This window comes from Rousettus aegyptiacus, unplaced genomic scaffold (genome assembly GCF_014176215.1).
Source record: "Rousettus aegyptiacus isolate mRouAeg1 unplaced genomic scaffold, mRouAeg1.p scaffold_m13_p_3, whole genome shotgun sequence".
NCBI lineage: Eukaryota > Metazoa > Chordata > Mammalia > Chiroptera > Pteropodidae > Rousettus > Rousettus aegyptiacus.
Genome location: NW_023416306.1, coordinates 46,242,420 through 46,264,997, shown reverse-complemented (window position 1 = coordinate 46,264,997; position 22,578 = coordinate 46,242,420). Strand labels below are relative to the sequence as shown.

Here is a 22,578-nt window from a genome sequence, read left to right as displayed (position 1 = left end):
TATGGCAGATCCTCACAGAAATGAGGTTAACCACACCTCGGAAAAGGGGAATGAGAATTAGAAACTCAGGGCCTGAGGCTGTGCCTTGCCTCTCAGAGATCACATTGGTTCCCTTGGTCAGTCGACCATGGGATAGGGGGAGCAGCAGGAAGCTAGTCACTCAGAAGAGATGACTCCACCTTCCAGAGACTGTGGGCAGGGCAGGCCCTGGACAAGGGGCTGTGGATAAGACGGGCCATGTAACCTGACAGAAATGCTTGTCTATATTTAACATATATTTATGCGGTGCCAAGAATTATGTTTAAGACCATGTTGGGACCTATAGGGATACTACGTGGCCCTAGAGAAAAAGAGCCCATCGTTTTCAGTCGCATAAGGGCATTTTTTGCTACCTCTGGTTGAAGCGAAGGGGGAAGAGGGTATAAGGATCAGATGACTTTTTATTGTTCCTTGCGCCCAGGGAACCAGTCCTGGTTCTTGCTGGCTGCCTCACGTGTCCTCATGTGGCAACACAGCCTACAACGGAGGTTTAGGAGAATTCACTCAGTTACTAAAGAATGTCAATTAACCCCAGAATGGACGAGTGAAGAAGGACTAGAGAGTGTGACTTTATCTTACTTGGTTTTGTCCCACTCCAAGGAAGAAGACAGTGTTGGACTCTGAGAAGGAGGGATTCCTACATGGATAGCTCCACTTTTTGACCTCTTTCCTCAGTGTGCCGCCATGCCGTTTCTCCCATCCTACCCCCTTACCATTCCCACTTGAACATCTCCAGCCCAGTGTCCTTACCTCTCTTGGGAAACCCCATATCTTTTCCCCAGTACATAGTGCTCCTCCTTGAGTCTTTCTTAGTGCCTTCTTGCAAAATGCAACATTCACAGCCTCTGTTGGTACTGTGGGCTTTCTCGTGCCTAGCTTTGTCATCTGAAAGACAAGGCTAAGTCTAGTAGGTGGATGAGAGATGTTGGCGAGTGATCCAATCCCAGTGCAGGTTCCCACCAGTGAGAGCTGTGATAGATTCTTTTCATTCATTACCTAAGAAACAGGCAACTTCAATCAATAGTTTCTGGTGGCAACTTCAACCAATAGTTTCTGGTGGCAACATAATCTAGTGTTATTTGAGATTAACAAATTTGAGATTTCCTCTATTAACATACTTTGACCAGCTTCTTGCAAAAATAATAACCTTGGCATTACTTAGTTGAAGAATTTAATTTTTCTAGTGCCTAGTTTACATAACAAGAATTATCACGTGAACTAGAACAGCTCTGTCTTAACTACCCAAGACAGCTAGTGGATAAGAACTTCTTCACTGATAAAAGCAAGGATAGCTCCTAGCCCCAAGGGACTTCTAATCAAATAGAGGGGACAGTCCTATACACAAATAAAACTAAGAAGTGAAAGGTCAGTGAGGGGTGGGTGGGAAAGGGAAGAAAGTTCCAAGGAGCAAGGTGGAGTCGAGAATTAGCCTGTGGCTAGGTTTCGAGTTGAAGCTCAGGTGCCATGTAGGGCGGACTCTTTTGAACTTCATAGCCGTGCGCGCACATGTGCTCTCAATGGAGTAGCAGTGCTCTTATTTCCTCATCTCTGCAGGGAAGGCGGTCACACTTGCCCACTCAGTTGTGTGAGCTTGCCATGAGAACCGGAGTTCAGGTGGGTGGAAACCACCTGACTTCCCCAGACCCCTCTCCCGATGACTCCCTCTCACCTTTTCATTCCAAGTACACATTTAACTGCTCGCCTCCCAACCCCGTTCCTCCAGTTGGGAGTGGCCCAGAAAGGAGATTTTAGGACTATACCCATTTGCCAGGACATTACCTGATTGTTACTTTGACTCCTTTTCCTGAAGCTTCAGAACTCCCGAGGAAAAAGGCACCGAAATCCACGGCGCAGCATCCCCTTTTCCCAATTTCCAGCCACTCTGACTTCTGCGTCCAACTCTGAGAACACCCCACGCACATGCGCATTAATCCTCCCTGCCCGGGCGGCGGGGTGTGTGCCTGATTTCTCTAAGCTCCATTCAAACTGCTGCAGTTGCTAGGGTGCTCTTCGCTCATTTCTCGGTGGATTAGGACCGTTGAGTTTCTTAATCAACTGTTGGGCTCTATGCAATCCTCTTTAGAAATTTTTTGCTAATAGGTACCTAAAGACATTCACGTCGTGGCTGCAAATTTGGAGCTGATAGAGTGCAGCAGTGAAGGCCACAGACAATCCCCAGGCTTCTAAACAAGCAATGTCAGCTTAATTGTTGCAAATCCGTCATGGCTGCTAAATCCTGTCTTTCTTCCTTATTATTATCAGGGAAAGTTGCTGTTCTGTGGCTTTGTTTCAAGTGGAAGTAAATGTGTTTCGATACTGTCAGGAAGCCCTTGCAGATTGGGGGACACAGGCTGTTGGAATTGGTGTATTTACCTCCCAGAGGAATGCACTGGAAACATGCTGCAAGTGAGAAAGGAAGCCAGGTGGGATTGGGTTTCCAGGCGCCCCTGTGTACTCTCTCTGTTCCACTGATAGCCTTTCGTCTTTTACCATGAACGCCCTTGCTGTTGGCCTTTGCCAGACACCGCACACTAACACTGCAAGTTGAATAGACCAGGCATTTATTTTCTGGTAAGTCAAGCCTCTGTCCTGCCTGCACCTTTGGCCTGCTTTTGATTAATGCTGCCAGCAGCGGATGCAACTGTGTGGGGGCCCGGCTAAACTTTCTGGAGGTGTCAGTTGTAAATGGTGCTACCTTACATTTGGAACGGCACTTTTGCATCTGAAACGCATCCCATGCATTATCTCACTGGATTTCTTCAGCAGGTTAGAAGATAGAGCAACTCTTGTCCCTATTCCCCATTAAAAAACCTGAAGCTCAGAGAGGTATAGCATGTTGGCCAGAGTCATTAAGACTATAAAGTGGAAGAAGTGGAAGAATAAGAAACCAGGACTTCTGGCGGTCACAGGTGTTTTTTTTTTTTTTTTTTTTTTTTTTTTATCTCACTAATAACCCTGATAATCCTCTTGGATGACAGAACAATTTGCTCAGTCATGCCATGTTCTCTCATTGCGTAAAGGAACTGATAAGGGACAGGAGAGCTGATGTCTCACCTGTTCCCTTTAGAGCTATACCACCTTGAAAATCACTTCCTTACCCTTGCTACTAGTCATTTGCCATCCTCCAATATGTGGAGAAAACAGTAAAGGTGCAATTCATTCAGCTGTTAAGCTAATGCCAAAAGGGTCATCCTCAAGTAGGAACTGGGTTGATTCAGTAGCATCATTCCAGGGACTGCAATGTTCTCTGGGATGGGCTACAGCATGAAGGCCTTGGGGATCAGAAACATGGACAGCTCTCTCCAGTTTTCATCCAAGGCTATGCTGCATTTCCTTTAGTAATTCCAAGGCTGAAAACCTTAACAACAATCAGAGATTTGGCTTTTTAATCAGGCTCTGTGAGGTTGGGTTTACCATGATTAAGGGTAAGGTCTAGGATAATTCACAGGAGGCAACAGAAAAGAGAAAAAAAGTCTTATTAATTCTTGCTCATGCATTGATAGTCTAGGAAACGAAAGGTATTTCTCTGGGGTGAATGGACTCTAATCATCTGATCTCCTTCAGGAGCTGCTCTTAGCTCAAAGCTACACAAAGTTATAGTCTGGCTGAAACTGCCATGATGGTGACCTTCATTCATTACTTTGGTCTTTTACAAACATTCATTGAGCACGCACTATAGGTCAGACACTGGGGATACAATAAGGAGCAAAAAGACAATTTGATGTTTGACTTTTTCTACTCAAATCTAATTTTATTCCATTTCCCTGTTACCCTCATTCTTCTCCCAGTGTTCCGCCCCGTGCAGCTCTATAGTTCTCATTCCTGATCATTTGCACCATTTTGTAAGACATTCCACTTTGAATTAATGGCACAGCAAAACACCCTAGTCCCCACTCTTCCTCATGACATAAGCCCTGGATCTTCTTTCACATGCTGCAGATCCCCTTCACCTCCCCTCCTGGGGATGGTCTTGCCAGGTCAGAGGTTATGAACCTGATAGGAAATGAACTATAATCTTTATCTCCATACAAATTCCTCTGAATGCATTTTCTTTAAAGCAAATTGGCCTGCAGAGGGCTCATGTGGTTTGTTTTGCATTTTTCCCCCTTTCTGCCTCATTTTCTGAGGAACTACCAGCCCCTTTGTCACTAGCCATGTGGTTTGAGCTGATATTGACCCCCTATTTCCAGTGTAAGAAAAGAAACTTGGTTAGCATAAGCCACTTCAATTATAGTAAATCCAAGGAATTCTACTGGGTGTTCTGGAATACAGAACCTCTCTACTTTGTGGAGCTTGGTGGTATAAGGTTGTGAAGCTCAAGACTATATTTGCCATGATGGATAAGCCTGGAATTTCCGGGGACCACTGCTGACAGCCTGAGAATGGAGCCCACCAAGAGAAAGCAGAGATGAAAAATGGACCCAGGAGGTATAATGTGGGTCCTGAAACAAGTTGTGTCTAAACCATTACAACCTCTGGTTTATTCTATTAAATAAGCCAATGACCTCAACCACCCTCTTTAAAAATACCAATTTAAGTTTTGTTTTTTGTCCCTTACAAAAGATTGTCAGCTAAGAACTATCTTTAGGCTAGGGCTTGATAAGTGTTGCATTATGGTATACTAATGAGCTGAGTTATAGATATTTCTTGAGGTTGGTCATACCAGCACTCTGGGAGGAATTTAGGGCAGCCAGAGCTCTAGGCCTGGTCATCTCTAGCAGCAAGTAGCTTTGTCCATTTATTCCAGTAGAACAACAAATACAAAATGTTAATGTGCCCCATCATTATGGTGATTTTAAAATATGTTAAAAATTATTTAAGAGTCCTCTGTTTGAAATGTAGACCCAAATTCTTCTCCAATTGAATGTGGACTGAACTTAGTGCCTTGCTTCTAAAAAATAGAATATAGCAAATATAAGAAGGTATAACTTCTGAGACTAATCCATAGAAGACATTGCCACTTTTGCCTTGCTTCTCTTCAACTGCTCACCCTAGAAGCACTCATGCAGTCTGAGGAGAGGTCCACATGGAGAAGAACTGAGTTCTCTCATCGACGACCAGCACCAACTTTTGAACATTATGAATGAGCCACCTTGGAAAAGGATCCTCCAGCTTTAGTCAAACCTTCAGGTGACAGAAGCTCTGGCCAACCTCTTATAAGACCTGAAGTCAGATTGCCCAGCTAAGCCACTTCTGTAGTCCTAATCCATAGGAACTGAGTAAAATATTCATCGTTTATTATTGTTGCTATGCCTCAATAGATAACATTTACACCCATGATGTGGAGAAGATTGAGAAGCATTGCCATAAGATCAAAAGAACACATTGGATACTATGAACATACTGAGCATTCTGGAATATATTAGAACTTTTGGTTTTTGTTTGTTTGTTTGTTTTGGTAAAATGATAATCAATTGCAGCTTTACAACATTTGAGATAATAAGGATTTAAAAATACATTCAAGGCAAAAATAAAGGCTCCCTGTCTTTGTAAACATACTTGCAACCTCAAGGACCAATGCCAGCTCTAAAAGGTTTTGTTTTAAATCAGATCTATTGTCATAGGAAGGACTTACTCAATAGAATTATGGAGTTTAAGAAAGCATGGGAGTACAAACCCAATCAGGTCTATGCAGTGTATTCTTGTTTCATGTTTCATTTTCCTGAGATTAAGAGATAGTGAGACTTGCACCCTTGACCTTGCTGAAGGAGAGGAGCCATGAAGTTAATCAGAAGATTTCTCCAACAAACTTTTACTGAAGAATTTCCCAAAGTTAAATCAAGATACTTATCCAGCATATTAGGTTTCTTTAATTTTGGGGAAACAAAAGGCCTAATTTGCTTTACTCTTAGGAATGTTTAAAATTCTTATTTCTTAACTCCATATTTAGACTACATAATCAGAAGACCTATGTCATTATTTAGACTACATAATCAGAAGACCTATGCCATTATTTACTTAAATGCAGCAATGCCTCCACTTTATTTAAAACTGTTACTTAAAGAACAACTAAACTCTCTGGAATGGAGAAAAGAGCTAGGTTAGCTCAGAAAGAAAACCAGTGCTGACCGGTCCATGCTCCCCAACTCCACAAGCTTTCCTTCTAGGTAAGCCCACAAGCTCTGAATCAGAATTCCGTTATTCTTACTCTGGACATGGTTCCCACCGCTTTAGTTATCTATATTCTGAGTCCACAGATCAGAAATATCAAGTTGTAAACGATGAGAGCTTCTAGAATTGTACCGACTAATACAGTAGCCATTAGCCATACGTGGTTATTAAGCAGTTGAAATGGGGCTGGTCTTAGTTGATACTAAGCATAAAGTGTAAAATCTGTAAGTGTAAAATACAATATACAAATTTCAAAGACGGTATGAAAAAAGAATGTAAAATATCTCATTAATAATTTTTATATTGATTGCATGTTGAAATAATAATATATCAGGTTAAATAGAATATATTATTAAAATTCATTTCACCTCTTTCTTTTTATGATTATTTTCAATGCGGTTTGTGTTATATTTCTATTGGACAGTGCTGTTCTGGAAGCTGGCCTACTTACACTCATTCATTCATTTAGTCATTCATCAAATACTTATTGAGTGTCATCTGTGTGTTGACCACAGAGCTAGGGGATAGACATGCAACAGTGAAGACAGGTCCTGCATTTGTGAAGCAAGTGGCACCCACCGTGGTAGTACGAGAGGGAGTTAAAAAAAGACACCTCATGGTAACAGGTATCTAAAAGCAGGGGACATTTAGTCAGGATATACTAGATCATTCGGACTACTAGGCTCTTATGGTTAAAATAAAAAAACAGCCCTTAGGTGCTAAGTTTAGCACCTAAACCTTATTGTTTGAGAGCAGAATGTAATAGGTATTGATAACGAGTCACTTAGAAAAGGTTGCATTCCATAGGGCCTGTTCCAGACTGCTGTGTATTATGAGAGTTTCTTCCTCACTAAACTGAGAGACTTTACTGAGGGCAGTAACAATGTTTTTTAACCTTGGTCTCACCCACTGTCTCCCACATAGAAGATGCTAAACAGCATATGGAATTAAAACACATCATGTATATTCATTTAAGAAAGCGATTAAGTGTATAATATATTTTAAAAACAGTTCTGCCTCAAATACTTATGAAACCAATTTGCCAATTAAACTTGAGCTTTAGTAAAAAAAAAAAAAAAAAAAAAAAAAGGTCCTTTCTCAGAATATAAATTAATGCATACATGATGGTATAAACAAAAAGTTCTGGAATATCCAAATTAAATTCCCTCAGGAACACCAAGATTAAATAGTGCAGAAAAGACGTGACCCTGGATAGCTCTGTTTGACTAAGGCCATGATTATACACATTTCTTCTCTGAAGTGCTTTACAAAACATTAAAAGTTGTCAATATAAAAAACACAAGTTGCCATGGGAAACATTTTGTTTACAATTCTTATTACATTTTTAGTACCAGTCAAGGTAATCAGTCATATTAAAAATATATAATTTAATTCTCAAACAATAATTTTGTTCATCTTTCTCCTAAAGTACATTATCAAAAGAATTCAAAGCCGACCGTATGTTTTAAGTGATGTACATATGCTGACAGTACATGAAATGAAAGCAGAGATATTAACCTCTTATAAAAATGAACTTGGTTCCAGAGAGGAAGAGAGAAAGAGTGAGCGAGCATGAGCATCAGAAGAAAATACAAAGCATCATAGGAGAATTGTTTCAGTTTAACTGAATGCAGCATCCACGAATTCTGGCCGACCACTCAGAGTACCATGTATCTCCTAAATCAGTGCCTCGAGTGTGCTCCTCTATAAACGCATGTTAAGTTAATAGTAACAATAAAGCAAAAATGACTGTACAGCAATTAGTTCACTGCTACCATTAGGGTAGTGAGTTCACAAATGATTAATCTATCCCCAAATTTCCAACCATCATGATTTTTAGATTTCTAGTAAGTCCTCCCCTCACAGACTTACTGAACACGTTTTGCACTCCTGCAAGCTCACCCTCCTTTCTCATAAGGAGGGAATGAATGAAGTTCACTTTGAATAGACTGGTAGACAACTTTTCCATTTCTCCTTGGGCAATATGAGTTTACCCTTTAAATCCAAATACGGGCCAGAGGAAGTCATCTTTCAGGTAAACTATGACTGACCACTCAGTAGGACATACTGTTCATACCTCGTTTTGTACACAATTGTGAAAAACAATGCTTAAATAAATACATAGGCACCCCTCATTAGCCATCCTCCACCACTCTCACCCCTCGGCGTGGCCAAAATCTGGTCAGACCCCATTTGGGAGTAATTCCTGGGGGCACTTGGATCCCAAAGCGTCTAGAGTGCTGTCTAGTCAGGAAGCATGCGACCTGTTCTGCGTCATGGCAAATGTCCTGTCTCAAGTACCAATGAGTCCTTCTCCAGGGTTACAGGGCCTCAGTCTTCATGGGCGAAGACAGCTTTTCTTAGCTGCCCTGTGACAACTGGGTTTCACATTTCCTGAAACTCGATCTGTGGAAGGAGTCTCTGAAATTAAGCAGAGAGAAAGAGAAAACAGAGGTAAGAAAGATCAATTAGCCTTTTAAAGAGAGGGATGGGGGGGAAAATCACTCACTGGAAAAGAGCATCAATCATGGAGAACTCAGCAAATAAGTAAATAAGAGACAGTGCTGAGATCCTTTTACACTGCGCCAGAAAAAACACAGGCAGTGAGCTGGCCCTGGGAAGACGGCTGGCAGGAGGCCAACAGAAAGGGGTCCCGGTGAGGTCAGGAGAGCCACAGGGAGGATCAGGATGGAAGCAGAACAGATCAAGTTTTGGCAGCGTCTCTGACTCCAGACCCACTCCTAGCCCTTGGAGTTGCTGTACAGCAGGGCGTGCCCTGATGACCAGGCCCCAGGCCTTATCCTTTACGCCCCAGGGAGGAGGCTTCCTCTGCCTGGTTCTTACCTCTTCTGACTCTCAGCTCTGAATATCGGCTTGTAGAGTTCTGGAATTTTCCGCTCGATCATGGGCCTGAGGTTCTCTTTCAGCTTGTTGTAGTTCTTCTTGAGTTCCTGCTGATATTCCTTCTGGTCTGCTGTAATAAGACGCTTGTTTTTCTCTACAGCTTCACCGCATCTGAGGTGCAAATATCAGGGTGAGGAGAAAATGAGGTTTTATTCCACAGGAGTTTGAAGTGCTTAGAAATATGGAATGATGATGCTATTAATATTTCTTGAGTAGTCCTAGGAGTGTTTGCAAAGTTGATGGTCTATCAGGATCACCTATGTAGCTTTTCAAAACGCAAATCTGGGCCCCACCACAGACTTAATGAATCAGAATCTCTAAGAGGCAGCACCGAAGAATCTTTATTTTTGAAAAGTCACCCAGGTGATATTGATGCTTTGACCTGCTCTGTGCCAGGCACTACTCAAGGAGTTTCACATTCATTATCTGGATAATTTTCCCAACAAACATGAAAAGTCTGTGTTTACCTTTGTTTTGTCCTTGAAGCTCAGAAATGTTAGGTTGCTTGCCCAAGATAGTGTTTGTGAGGAAGTGGTTGATCCAAGATTCAAACTCAGGTCGTTGCAGAATGGAAACTTATGCTTACAAAAAAACTCGCTGTGGGTTATGGCAACATGGCAGCCAAAGCAGATGCCATTCAGCATCCCCAGCCCTACCTCCACGCCTGCTACATACACATGGAAGTGCTGGGAAAGCACAGCAGAATTTGTTGAAAGAGAAAAGGAAACCCCAGTTTCCATAAAGGAGGAGAAGAATCAGTATCAGCGATGGCAGGAGCTTGTGCCATGCGGCTGTCACGAGGACTCCGCTTATTAGGATCTTAAGATTCCACATAAGTCCTGGAGGCTGGGGGCAGGGGAAGGTAGGCTTCAGTGCCCACACAAATGAGTGATGTAACCTTGGCTAGGGTACAGTGGGGTTCTGAAAATGCCACCAGCATATAGCTCAGAACCTTTAAAAGCTTTCCCATCTACGAAAAGGGGTATAGAAAAAGGCTGCAAACTGTCCAGAGAGGTGGAATGGAAGTTTGTCATTAGGTTGGGGCCATTCATAGGAAAGAAAGTCACCTGAAGAAATTAAAATTCTAGGCTTATACCACATGCGGGTATGAATTACAAACTTATGTTCCTCTATGGGTGCTCCAATTAATTTAAAAATCAGACCATGATTATTGAAATCCCTAGGGCTCAGACAGAAATAAAGGTAAAGTTGCTGGAAAAACGGTTTCTCAGTCAGGGCCCATGTACCCCTCATAGAGCAACCCCTGCCAAAGACGAGCTCACGGTAAAAAATTACAAACCATATGAGGAAACCAACCACAATGAAGGAGAACCAACCGATACAACAAGCAGGAGAATTAGCCAAATAAGAATTAGAGGTAATAAAATAATGTAAAAGCCCAAAGTTAATATAGAGATATAATCAAAGGTATAAAATCCATTACAAAAAAATGGGAGAGTATGAAAAAAGAGATCAGGAAAATTTCAGAAAAGAACCAAATAGAACTAGAAATAGAAATATAGTCACTAAAATTAAGAGAAAAATCTCAATGGACAGGTTAAACAATAAACTGGATACAACTGGAAAACTCATGACCTATATGACAGACCTAAAGAAATAACCGAAGAGATTTTTTAAAAAGTAAAAATATGAACAAAATAGTTAAGAAACCTGGAGGTATACCAGAGATGCCCAACACACATCTAAAAGAATGTTTAAAGAAATGTAAAATCAGAGGCAATATTCAGAGATAACAGCTGATAATTTTTCTGAATTGAAAACAGACAGAAATCCTCTAATCGACAAAAACAGATCTATAGCTACCCCGCCATGGCAAAACTACAAAGCATGAAAGAGAAAATCTTAACAACTTGAGTTTATCTAATTATGGAAAGATAAGCTTAGAGTTTTTGTGATCTCCACAAAGTGTGGTACATATCAGGGAAGGAAATCATGCTATTTAAACATAATAAAGTCTTGCTCTTTATATTGTTCTACTCAAAGGGAACTTAAAAATCAGCAAACCTTGAGAGGACAACATAATGGCTGAAATTTAGCTGACATGCAATTATTAGTAATATTTCCATTATCCTTTCAGATGAACCGGGTCTTGGTAATCAGTGTGGTTTAAACTGTTTTCCTAACAATGGTGCTAGATTTGAGTTGTTATGAGGATACTCAGACTTGGTTACCAAATTCTCCCTATTACCACTGAAAACATTTTCAGGATGACAAAGATGAAGAGGGTGGCATGTGGCTATGGGGCAGCGGAAAGCTACCTATCTTGGCAAAAATAAACCTATGACCACAGCTTCATCACAGAATCAGCTGGTATAGAAGAAGGACTTGATTTAACTCAGCCAGAAGCCGAAAGAACTCCCTTAACTTGATTTTCACCTATCTCTTAATTTTGACATTAATTGAAGCAAATCGTAGTATACCTAAGGTAACATATCAAAGGTTTCAAGGAAGGGGGAAAAAGGGGAGGTATATAGCCTTTGAATTATGAGAAATCTACATCACCCCTCATTATTTTTTTACTGCTTCTTAACTCACAGTTATGAGCTACCACATGTGCAAAATAAAACCAGTTTCAGGATAATTTCAAGGCCCATGATGGTAATACAGACTGACTACCAGAGGCCTATAGAAGCTAACTGCTAACTTGGGGATGTCTACTCTGAAAACGTTGGGAGAATTAACCAAGTTCTCTGTAGTCTGTGTTATCAGAAGTAATAATAGCGAGCTGGCAGATACTGATGGCGTACTATGCCCTAGACTGGGTTAAATACTTTACATGCAGACAGAGCTGGGCTTGAAACCCAGGCGCTTCTCATTAGCACACTAACGTAATCACCGAAATTCTCAGTTTTCTCATCTGTAAAATGGGCGTAATAATCTCCTACAATCTCCTAGAGTTGTTGGGATTCTTAAATCAGAAATCGTGATCATAAGGCAGATCTAAGCATTTGGAACATGCCAGATTCTGTTTCTCAAAAACGGTCATAACAATAATTGCTCATCCTACATATTCTTTTAAAACTTTGCCAAATCCCCATCAAGAAATGGGTGGTCCTTTGTGGCTGCCTCAGTGAACACAATGTGGTGTAAGTGATGCTATGTGACTGGGTAATAAAAAGCAATATGGCTTCTGCCTGGCAGTCTCTCCTGCGACATGTACCTCTGGAGGCCTGAATCACCTGCGATCTGAGTGTTACTCAGATTACATGAGTGAAGAAGCCTTCAGGTGATTAAAGCCCTAGCCAGTGAGTGTCTGGCTGTCACTGAATGAGAGACTGAGCAAAAATTGCCTAGCTGAGCCCAGCCAACCCTCAGCCGCACATGCATATTAAGTAAATGCTATTGTTCTTTTAAGCTACTAAGTTTTGGGGTTGTTTGTTACACAGCAATAGATAAACATAGTATTTTACAAAGACAAATCTATTAATTGGTGGGGTGAAAAATATCCATATTATTACAGTAATAGTATTACTTTATATTTTAACAATTTTTATAATTTATAAAATTATTTCATGTACTACATTTTCTATATTTCTTCCTTTCTTCAATTTGGATTATATTCTCTAGATTTTCTTATTAAAGTAAAAATAATTTCCACTGCGTTAATTTAAATCCATAAACTACAGAGGGTCATGCACTAAATTCCCTCCTAGAAAATAGTCATATCCCTTGGGAAATGTATATAGGATCATATAACTACATTGCAAATCATTTTTTTAAGTGGTCTTATCTGTAACATTTTAATTAGGTCCAAAAGCATCTGAACTGTGCTGCTCTCACTCAATGACACCATCATTCCAGATGCCCTTCTCTTTCACTGTTCCCTTTGTTGGTAAGTTCACTGAACACAAGCATTTTCTTACAGCGAGTGTGCCTGGGGCTTTCAGCAGTCAGTCTTACAGAAACCAGACTGATGGGGACTAGATAGGGCGGGGAGCTGTGCTTCTAGAATACAGTTCCTGGCTTTTGCTGACAGTTACTTTTTGGGGCCTCTATGTAAGGAGTTAGGTGTCTTTCTTACGGAGAAGGTAGTCCTCACCCTTTGCATCTACTGGCCTCCCTTATCTGGGGTGCCCCTTCAGCATAGCTCATACATAGTCCCTCAGTGCAGCAAAGAAAAATGCTTGTTGCTTTCTGAACACCCATTCCCTCTGAACACCCATTCCTTATGTACACTCACCTGCAACATTACATTTCCTAGCCTCCCTTAACAGGGATGGCTGATGAGAGATGCAAGATGAGGTCACTAGGAAAGGCCATTAAAGGGGCCTAGCCTTTTGCTCTTTTCTTATTTCTACTCCTGATACTTTCCTAGAATGTGGTCATGATGGCCAGAGCCCCATTAGCCATATCGTGACTGTGAGGATGGGTGCACCATAACCAGTATGGCAGAGCAGAAGGATGGGAAGAGCCAGAGTCACCGATGATTTCTGAGGTCACCACACAGCTCTGGGATGACTGTCTCTGATCTTACATTTTATGAGAGAACGTTCTATCTTACTTAAGCCATTCTCTGTTATTAGCAACTGAATGTAGTTCCTAGAGAGAAAAGCACAGCATAGTAGCTAAGAGGATGGACTCTGGAGCCAGAATGCTCAACTCTGAATCCTGCTCTGCTGCTACAGGCTTGGTGGCATCAGGCAAGTTACACAAGCTTTCCAGGCCTTAGTTTCTTCATCTGTGATGTGAAGGTGCTAATATCCTATATCATAAATTATTGTAAAGATCAAATGAGTAAACACATAAAATTCTTAGAACAGTGCTGGTACATAGCTAAAACCTAGAACACTTACTGTTATTGCTATTATTATTATTATTGTTATTATTATTATTCCTGATAGACCCAGTCTGAACACAGAAATTATTTGTTTGATTTGGGACTGATGGACTATTAGAAATTTTATATTCCAATCCCTTGTTTTCTAATGGCTGATGAAATTAAGATGCAGAGATGAAGTGCCCTGTCCAGAGTCACACACCTTTGGGAATAGCAGAGTTGGATGTAAATCCAGGATCCTGCTGTTCCTAGGTCATAGTCTCATCGGCCCCACTGTATCTTATGGTATAAACCTTTAGAGGCAGATGAGCCGTTGGTAGATATGTAAGTCAGATCAGATCTCTATTTCCTACCCAAATTGATAAGGTCTCTATTTGCCCCACTGAATAATGTTACACTTATCAATCACTTAATATGTGCCAAGCTCTACTCAAAGCTCTATGTACTAATTTTTTAATCCTGACACTAACTTTAAGAGGTAGTCAGTATTATAGTTGGAGAACCTGAGGTTAGGTAACCTGCCCAAGATCACACAGCTAGTTAAGTCAGAGTGGGCATTTGAACCTAGGCAATCTGGCTCAAATGCCCGCACTCCTAAGCCCAATACCACAGACGCTGCCGAGGCAAGACACTGACCTTTCCAGCCAGAACCCAGACATATGGCCTTGGTCTCAAGTTGAAAACATTCTCTCTGGGATCCCAATTTGTAGTATTCTGCCTTTCTCAGCTTCTTCCTCATCACACTGTAGCAAGTCTCCACTCAAGGCCCAGCGAAAAAACATAGCTGCTGGAACGAGAGAACCTGACAGAGATGCTAGAGATGCTGAGGAATTGGCTCCCACCCTCCTCCTATGATTGGAGGAATGTACATGCTCCAGGCACTTTAAGGTAAGGAGGGATTATCTGGGGGCAGGGCACCAACGGATCTGGCCCCTTTGCTGGAATAGCTGCAGTGGATGTGAGTCCCATGGGCATAGCCTCTGCCAGGCACATACCAGTGGCTTTCTCCAATCCTGTCCCCTTCATTTCTTCCCTTCCAGCCTGACCTCTACCAGAACCCAGATCCCAAGGGACGCTGATTCCAATGGAAGACTAGTTAAATCCTGGTCCTGCCGGTAATTTGCTATACGAGCTTGGGCTAATCATAATCTCCTTCAATCTCATTTTCTTCATCTATAAAATGGGTTTATGGGGATGAAATGGTGTCAGGTGTGTGACCTAGTGAGATGGTTGCCAGCGGAGAGGGCTGATGAGTCAATGTTGCCTGTCTTTCCTAGAGCGAAGTAGGGGTTACAGCCCGACAGAAGGCACTCTTCCTGTGCGCCTCCCTTCACTGCAGAGCCGGAGGCACGTGAGACTATTTTTGAACTCTATGGCTATATGTGCAGTGGAACCCTATTCGGGTGTATCTGAAACCAACCTGTAACTGGGGCCATTGCATGCTGTTATCTTTTATTTAAATATAATAATTAGTATTTTAAAATAGTCTTTATAGGAATGAGAATGTTTAGGTAACATTATAAACTAAATTCGTATGTTGAAGCCCTAACTCCCATGTGATGGTACTTGGAGGTGAGACCTTTAAGGAAGAATTGAGGTTTAAATTAAGCTATTAGGGCAAGACCCACATGATGGGATTAATGGCCTTATAAGAAGAAAAGCTCTCTTCTTATCTCTCTCACCACGTGAGGATACAGGGAGAAGGTGGTCATTTAAAAGCAGCAAGTGGGTCCTCATCAGATACTGAATTTGCTGGCACCTTAATCTTGGACTTCCCAGCCTCCAGCACTGTGAGAAATAAATGTCTGTTGTTCAAGCCACTCAGTTTATGGTATCTTGTTATATCAACCTGAGCTGACTAAGACAGAAATGTAAGAAGAAGAAAATTTAAAACACAGATTAGGACAGATTACAGGGTCTAAAACGATTTGGGTGCTTTGGAGAGCAGAGGAGGAAACAGAATGTTGTCCATCTTGGCTTCTAAAACCCTGAGGTGTTTTTCTTATTGCCAGAAAAGGCAGGAGGAGATCGAGGTCCCAACTTGGCAACATCTGAAGAGCTGCAGGACTGGCTGGATGAGCATCAGCTGCAGGATGTCAACCTGCCAGGTTCTTTATGGCCGTATCCTGTTCTGCTACAGCTGAGTCAGAAAGGCCACTGCCCATTGGTGGGACAGAACTGTGGTGTGCCCAACTAGCGTCATTTCTGCTATTATCAGTCAGCATCCAACTTATGTTTCACCTTGGAAATCTGTGTTTATTGACCTACAGCCCAAGTCTGCTGAGAAGCTGGAACACACTCAAGGGAATGCATGAGAGCTATACAACCCCCCAAACATTTTCCACTCTCGTGCCACCTCTGCTGTCTGAAGCAGAGTTGGGGGAGAGAAAACAAGGGTGAAAACAACTTGACAAAATAGTTGCTCTATTCATTAAAAAGCTGTCATTGCTGATTGGACTTGAGAAACAATTAAACAGTGTGGGAAAGAAAGGCTTCCTCACCTATCACCTGTATTGAGGGTATAATTTACAGACCAGAACATTTGCCCATTTAAAATGCACAGTTTGATGACTTTCACTGAATTTATACAGTTATGCAACCTTCATCATAATCTCTCCTACTACTTTTCATCTATTGAAATAAGGTGGAAGAAAAGTCAACCGCTGTTTGCTCATCGACATGAAATAGTGAGCAGAGGTATTGTTTTGCCCATAGCCTTGTCCTATTTGTATTGGAACTTGATTAAATTTTAGACACATGTAGCACTGTGCCTGGCACAAAGCATGGGCTCAATAAGTGTTCGCTGAGTGAGTGAATGAACGAACTGACATCTATAGTTGGTTCAAAGTGTAATAGTATGAACATATTTACTGTTTTGAAGGGAGAAAAGAGAAGGAAAAATGGGTGAGTGATAAAAGGGATGGCCTGAGGGATTAAGCCACTGGGGAGGGAGGGGAAGGCAAAAGGAAATGTGAAAGAGGGCAATCCAGCGCCTCCCTCCGCTTTACAGCCTCTACCCAGTCTCATTTAGCAGCAGCAGCACGACCTGGGGGCTTGTTAGAAATACAGTCTCATGCCTCATTCCAGACCTCCTGGATCAGAATCTACATTTTGACAAGATCACCAGGTCGTCTGTTTGCACAGTCAAGTCTGAAGCAGTGGTATCCCTAGAATAATGCGGCAGCCCATCCAGCTGTGGGGAAGGTGGGACTATAGCCTGGTTTCCCATGTGAATCATCGTTAGAGAACAACATTCTAAAAGATGAGTTCACTTTTGAAAACCCAGCATTTTTGCAGGCTCTCTGGGGAAAAAGATAACATCAGGATCAAAAATCTAAGCATGACTTTCCTGAAGGACCATCCCTAGAAAAATCCTCTTCCTTTTGTGTATCCTGCCGAGAAATAGTTCAACTCAGTTTGATTCTCTTAGTAGTTACTTGTCCTGGGGCTGGGAGCTAATTAGAAATGCATGTTCATTGGGGGTTTTATAAGTACATTTTAACTAAGGAACGAAAATCATGTCTTCTCTTAACAAACTTCCTTTTACATTTAAATTCTACTCATTTACCAATACCACTGTCATTCAGGTGTTTCCTCCTTGTCTTAGCATGCTCACTAGAACACACCACTCATGTTGACTCAGAGGAGCCCAGAGGTGTCATGGACATTCCCGCTTCTCAATCTTGTGGTCACGTCAGTCCGTTTACAGTAATGGCTCCCTCTTCCCGCTATTCCCTTTCTTCTACCTATATATTCAAGACAAGGTTTAAGTGATATTTTCCACAAAGCCTCCCCCAACCACTCCAGCCTGAAACTGACTGTTTCTTTTTGGAAATCTGCAGCCCTATATTTAGTGCACTCTTAACAGTTCTTACCACATGCTGCATTGTGTGATTTAGCCCTGCAGATGCGTCCTGTCATCAGGAGCAGAATACCCAGCTTCTGCATTTCCACAACTAATATCAGACGTGGGTCACAGTGTGTGCTCATCAAACATTTCATAGGTCCTTTCAGATGTCCAGAGAGGCCCAGGCCACTGCCAACCTCAGAGGCCTTCAACTAAAATTAATTTTAAATAAAGGTATGTGGAAAGTAAATAGTAAATATAATAAAATACTAAAATATGAAAAATAGTAAAGTAAATAAAAATCCTCCCGATATTCTTCTAGCCCTTTGTCCTGTGAAAATACACTATTTATTGAAGACAATGTAGCTTTCTCATAATGCTAGATTGTTATCAAATACAGGAAACAATTCAAATACCAAAACATTAATAACCTGTGTATGTGTGCCCATGCGTGTGTACGTGCACATGCACACACATACACATAGAGCCACACTACAACCCTACCACCAAACAGCTGTGATTCACTGCAGGGCAAAGTGAGTCTCCTTTGTACACAGCAAATTTGCATATGTCTCACCAAAGCCCGTGAAGAAAGAGATATCTCCAATCTCACCCAACATGAGCATTCTGATGAGTTTTCACTGAAGTTAGCAAACTTTAACTGTTAGCCTCCCTTATTCTCACCTACCAAGTGAAGATAGTCTCAAACTATATGTGCTGCTCTAGGGTTCTGGATAAAAGAAATGTGCATTTTTCCGATGTCTTTCTTTCTTATGGGTGAAATGCCATCATATCCTTCATAATCATTTTTTTTTTTAGGGCCAGGGAGACCCAATATTCCTGTCTGTATTGCAAAAGATTGCAAGACCTTGCCCAGAGAGCCACTTCCTATCCAGGCTGGACATGCTGCTCTGAAAGCCAGCTCCACTGCAGAATTTAGGATCAGAGGCAAGCCCTGTCTAACACTGGGGAATGGTTAGAAATGATCTGAAAAAAGCCCCGTTTTAAGATCTTGCCTTTGTCTCTCAATTTAGGTAGTATCTATTACTAAGTGTCTAAAAATAAGTTATTGTATAATATGGGAAATTACAAAGACTGCCCATGCCAAGAACCTCTCGCACTCTGACACACCGTGCAATCAATATCTGTGCCTAGATAGAAGTGTGGACCACTTGGATTCAGAAGACCTGGATTTGAACTCAGCTCTGCTACTAACTGGCTGTGTGACCTTAGGTAAAATCATCTCCCATGTCTGAACCTCTGTTTCCTCTTTTGTAAAATGAGTATGGTGATAACAGCTGTTTTATAATGCGATCGTGAGGCACACATGAGATGATAAACATGAAATTACTTTACAGTTTAAGCGTCAGTTACTTAGTAGTAGTACAAGTGGTGTTGCTCTACTGGTTCAAAGCTTGAGACTGTGACAGAACTCCAGGAGGGCTTGTGAAAACTCAGATTGCTGGGCCCCACCTCTGGAGATTCTGATTCAGTAGTTCTGATTGATGCCTGAGAATCTGCCTTTCTAGCAAATTCTCAGATGATGCTGAAGCCGCTGGTCTGGGGACCCCACTTTGAGAACCTCTGCTCTACTTAATTCCCAGCCATTTTCCTTCTTACCGCATTATGAATTCCTTAAAGCACAATCTCAACTTGTTGTGATGTCGATAGAGTTTTGGGTCAGCTGGAATCTCTGCCAAAAACACTTGGGCTACTTCCAGTGGCCCCTGAAGGAAAAAGTAAAACACAATACTGATGTTGGAAAGAAAACTAAATTACTTGGGAGAAAGTCTTAGAGTGACTTCTTAGACTGAATAGCTAATTTTGTGGTTATTTTGACCAAAACAAATATCAAGGAAGGTCTTGAACTTCTCAGAAAACTTTGATTCCCAAGGAGGAGTCTGGAGTTTTCGGAGAATATTCAGAAGTATAAATGTATTTTCTTAATCAAATACTGCTAATAATCAGTTTTCCTTCATACAGAAAGGTAATACTATGATACCAAAGGGTATGTGATTTGAGTTGCTTTTCTAAAAATGAGGGTTGTCTTGATCCTTCCATTGATATTCATGTTTCTGGTTGCCCTAGTAGCAAGCACCATTTTGTGTAATTGCTGGCTTGAATCAGAGAAATGTAGAGCACACATGTAGCCCATGGTCGCTGTCTTATGCGGTCTTTCATTTTCACCAAAGTATTGGGACTTAAAAAAGCAAAAGTTTCCTAATAATTTCTGATCTTCAAAATATAATAGTCATTTCTCCTCTCTGCTATTTTTGGACACAGAATTTTTGCAGAGGAGTCCAATTGTGCTGAGTGAGGAAAAAGTCATGATACTCATTGAGTTTTTATGTGTTGGGGGTGGGGGGAGGGTTGTGGACAAGAGTGGATCTAGATATGAAATTAAGGAGGTCCACTAGACAGAGAGTACTATGCTAGTTCTTCCCTCCATCTGAGACTGGATTAGATGCATGCTGAGCTTGGGATCCAGGGTTCTAGTAGGTCTGAGAAGATCTAGTCTGGCATAAAGTGCCCTAGAAGTCTGGTCCCAGGCCATTCCTGGTTATTAAGTCTCCTGTCATGCTGAATTCATCTGGTGACTGACCCAGGGGTTGCATGTTCAAGACCCTTTTCTATTTTCCTATAGATTAGTCTTAAGCCCCACAACAACTCTGCCTAAATTGGGCATGACTAAGTACTCTTCAAAATGGCTCCAGGCCCAGATCATACTGCCAAGTCCGGTTCTAAGTGAAGACTTCTCCACGAAAATGGTACTCCTCAGATGGTCCACTTGTCTCTAGGATTTCTTTTCTACCTTGGGTTGTCCCATAAGCAGAAGAGGCCCCTCAAATTCTTCTAAACCTCACAAGTGTTCAGTCTAAATTTAGGAGCATCATTTTTATTTTGATCAGGCTCCTTGTCAACCTCAAGGAAGGAGGATGCAGATATGTAATGAAAATCAAATAACAAGAACCAGAGGAGCTGCCTCCGGCTGGTTTCGGTTACCTGGTTTACAGTAGCTCCGACGGAGCCCTGCAGCACCATCTGAAGCATCTTGGCATCGGGCGGCTCCTGGTGAATGGCAACTGCTAACTGCAAAGTCTTCTTTTTCATATCTTCAATGGCAACTTCGATTGGTGTTAACACAAACTGAACATAAAACAAAAATGTAGAGAAGTTATTGTCTGGTCTGATAAGCCATGGACAAACCTGGAGCTATGGCAAGAGGGCACCTGGGTTTGAAGAAGCAACTAAGTCAGATTTCAGAGTAATTTAACAATATCTGGACAGGTTAAGAGAAAGGAAAGGCCTAATATTTCTTGAATACTTGTTATATTCCAGGAACTTTATATACATATATCATTTACTCCTGTAACAACCTCCTTATTCTCTCCATTTTATAGTCAAAGAGAGATTTGTGAGGTTAAGAAGGTGCCACAAAATAACACAGGTAGTAAGTGGGAAGGCCAGAAGTTGGTCACAACGATGTCTACATTCAAAATTCACGTTCTTTCTACACTGCTGGATTTCCTTTCCTGTAACAAGTTAGCTGACTTATTGGGAAATCTATAAGAAGCACGGCATTCATGATTTTATTCCCCACCATAACACAAAATTTTGGCATCCTGTGCACCTTCTCCAACTTACACTGAAGGTGGATTCTCTTAGGGATCAATCTGCTGGTTGCTTAGTTCTGCTGGATTGGGGTATGGTTCTTTCTGAATGTTAGGAATAGTCATGATCCCCAAATTCATATATTGCAGTTCTAAGCCCCAGTACTTCAGAATGTGACCTTATTTGAGATAAGGTCTTTATATAGGTAACCAAGTTAAAAGGAGGTCATTAAGATGGGCCCTGATCCAGTATGACCTATGTCCCTATAAGAGGAAATTTAGACACAGAACCATGCATAGAGGGAAGACAATGTGAAGAGATATAAGGAGAAGATGGCCATCTATAAGCCCGAGGAGAGAGGCCTGGAACAGATCCTTCCCTAAGAGTCCTCAGAAGGTACCAATCCTGCTGAAACCTTGAATTTTGACCTCTAGCCTCCAGAACTGGGAGACAGTAAATTTCTGTTGCTTAAGCCACCAAGTCTGTGACACTATGTTATAAGAGCCCTAGCAAACAAGTACACTGAGGTGCTCAGTGAATTACAGATGACCAAGAAAAACTGCAAGAACTCTTATTGAGTCCATGAATTTATTTTGTGTTATGCCTACATGTCCCAGAGTCCAAAAGTCCAAAACAGTAAGAAATACAGGAGATGCCTTCTCAGTCAACCTCCTCTTACCCGAGACACTAGTTCAGGTTTTCTTTACCCTCCATGAAACCTACTCTCTGATGTGCTTGCTGAACACTTGAGCTCGTGGGTCACTTTCCAGCAAGCTCAATCACTTCTGCTCCTGCCCGATGAGGTGTACATCTACCACAATCCGCCTGCGTTTGTTCACCAACTTGATTATGCCTGTTACACTTGTTATTTGAATGACCTAATCTAATAATGTACAAACTGACGAGCTATGGGTGTGGAAAGAAAAAGAGTTGTTTTTATGAAAACCAAGCTGAATGCTTGGGCAAGACGTTATGAGAGTGAATTGCTATAAAGATTCCTGTCATATTAAGACAACTATGAAAGGCTAGGGGCAAAAAACAATCATAAAAATGCAGAAGGATTCTGCTCTCACACTGTTTAGCAAGGACTTTAAGCTCTTGCTCTGCTTTATAGAAATTGAAACGAAAAATTATAGACAGTGCATGAAGGGTGGGGTTTACATAAAAAAGACAATGCTGAATTGTGATCAGCCACCCCAAAATCTCGGAGACGGCTTGGCCTTGTATATAATAAATGACAAATACATGTACATGGAGGTGTTTTAAA

At 41.5% G+C, this 22,578-nt stretch overlaps 1 protein-coding gene across 5 annotated transcripts in view; it reads right to left on the bottom strand.

Annotated features, from left to right (window-relative positions):
* Window positions 1-7,092: 7,092 nt before the first annotated feature.
* DOCK8 (dedicator of cytokinesis 8) overlaps window positions 7,093-22,578 on the bottom strand; it is a 197,879-nt gene continuing 182,393 nt past the window's right edge. For all 5 annotated transcript variants that reach the window (XM_036217987.1, XM_036217990.1, XM_036217988.1 and 2 more), the window contains 4 exons: window positions 20,703-20,846; window positions 19,320-19,426; window positions 8,995-9,165; window positions 7,093-8,571 (listed from right to left, as the gene is read on the bottom strand). In XM_036217987.1, the coding sequence (XP_036073880.1) occupies window positions 8,511-8,571; window positions 8,995-9,165; window positions 19,320-19,426; window positions 20,703-20,846 (483 nt within the window). In that variant the 3' untranslated portion in view covers window positions 7,093-8,510. The remainder of the gene's footprint in view (window positions 8,572-8,994; window positions 9,166-19,319; window positions 19,427-20,702; window positions 20,847-22,578) is intronic.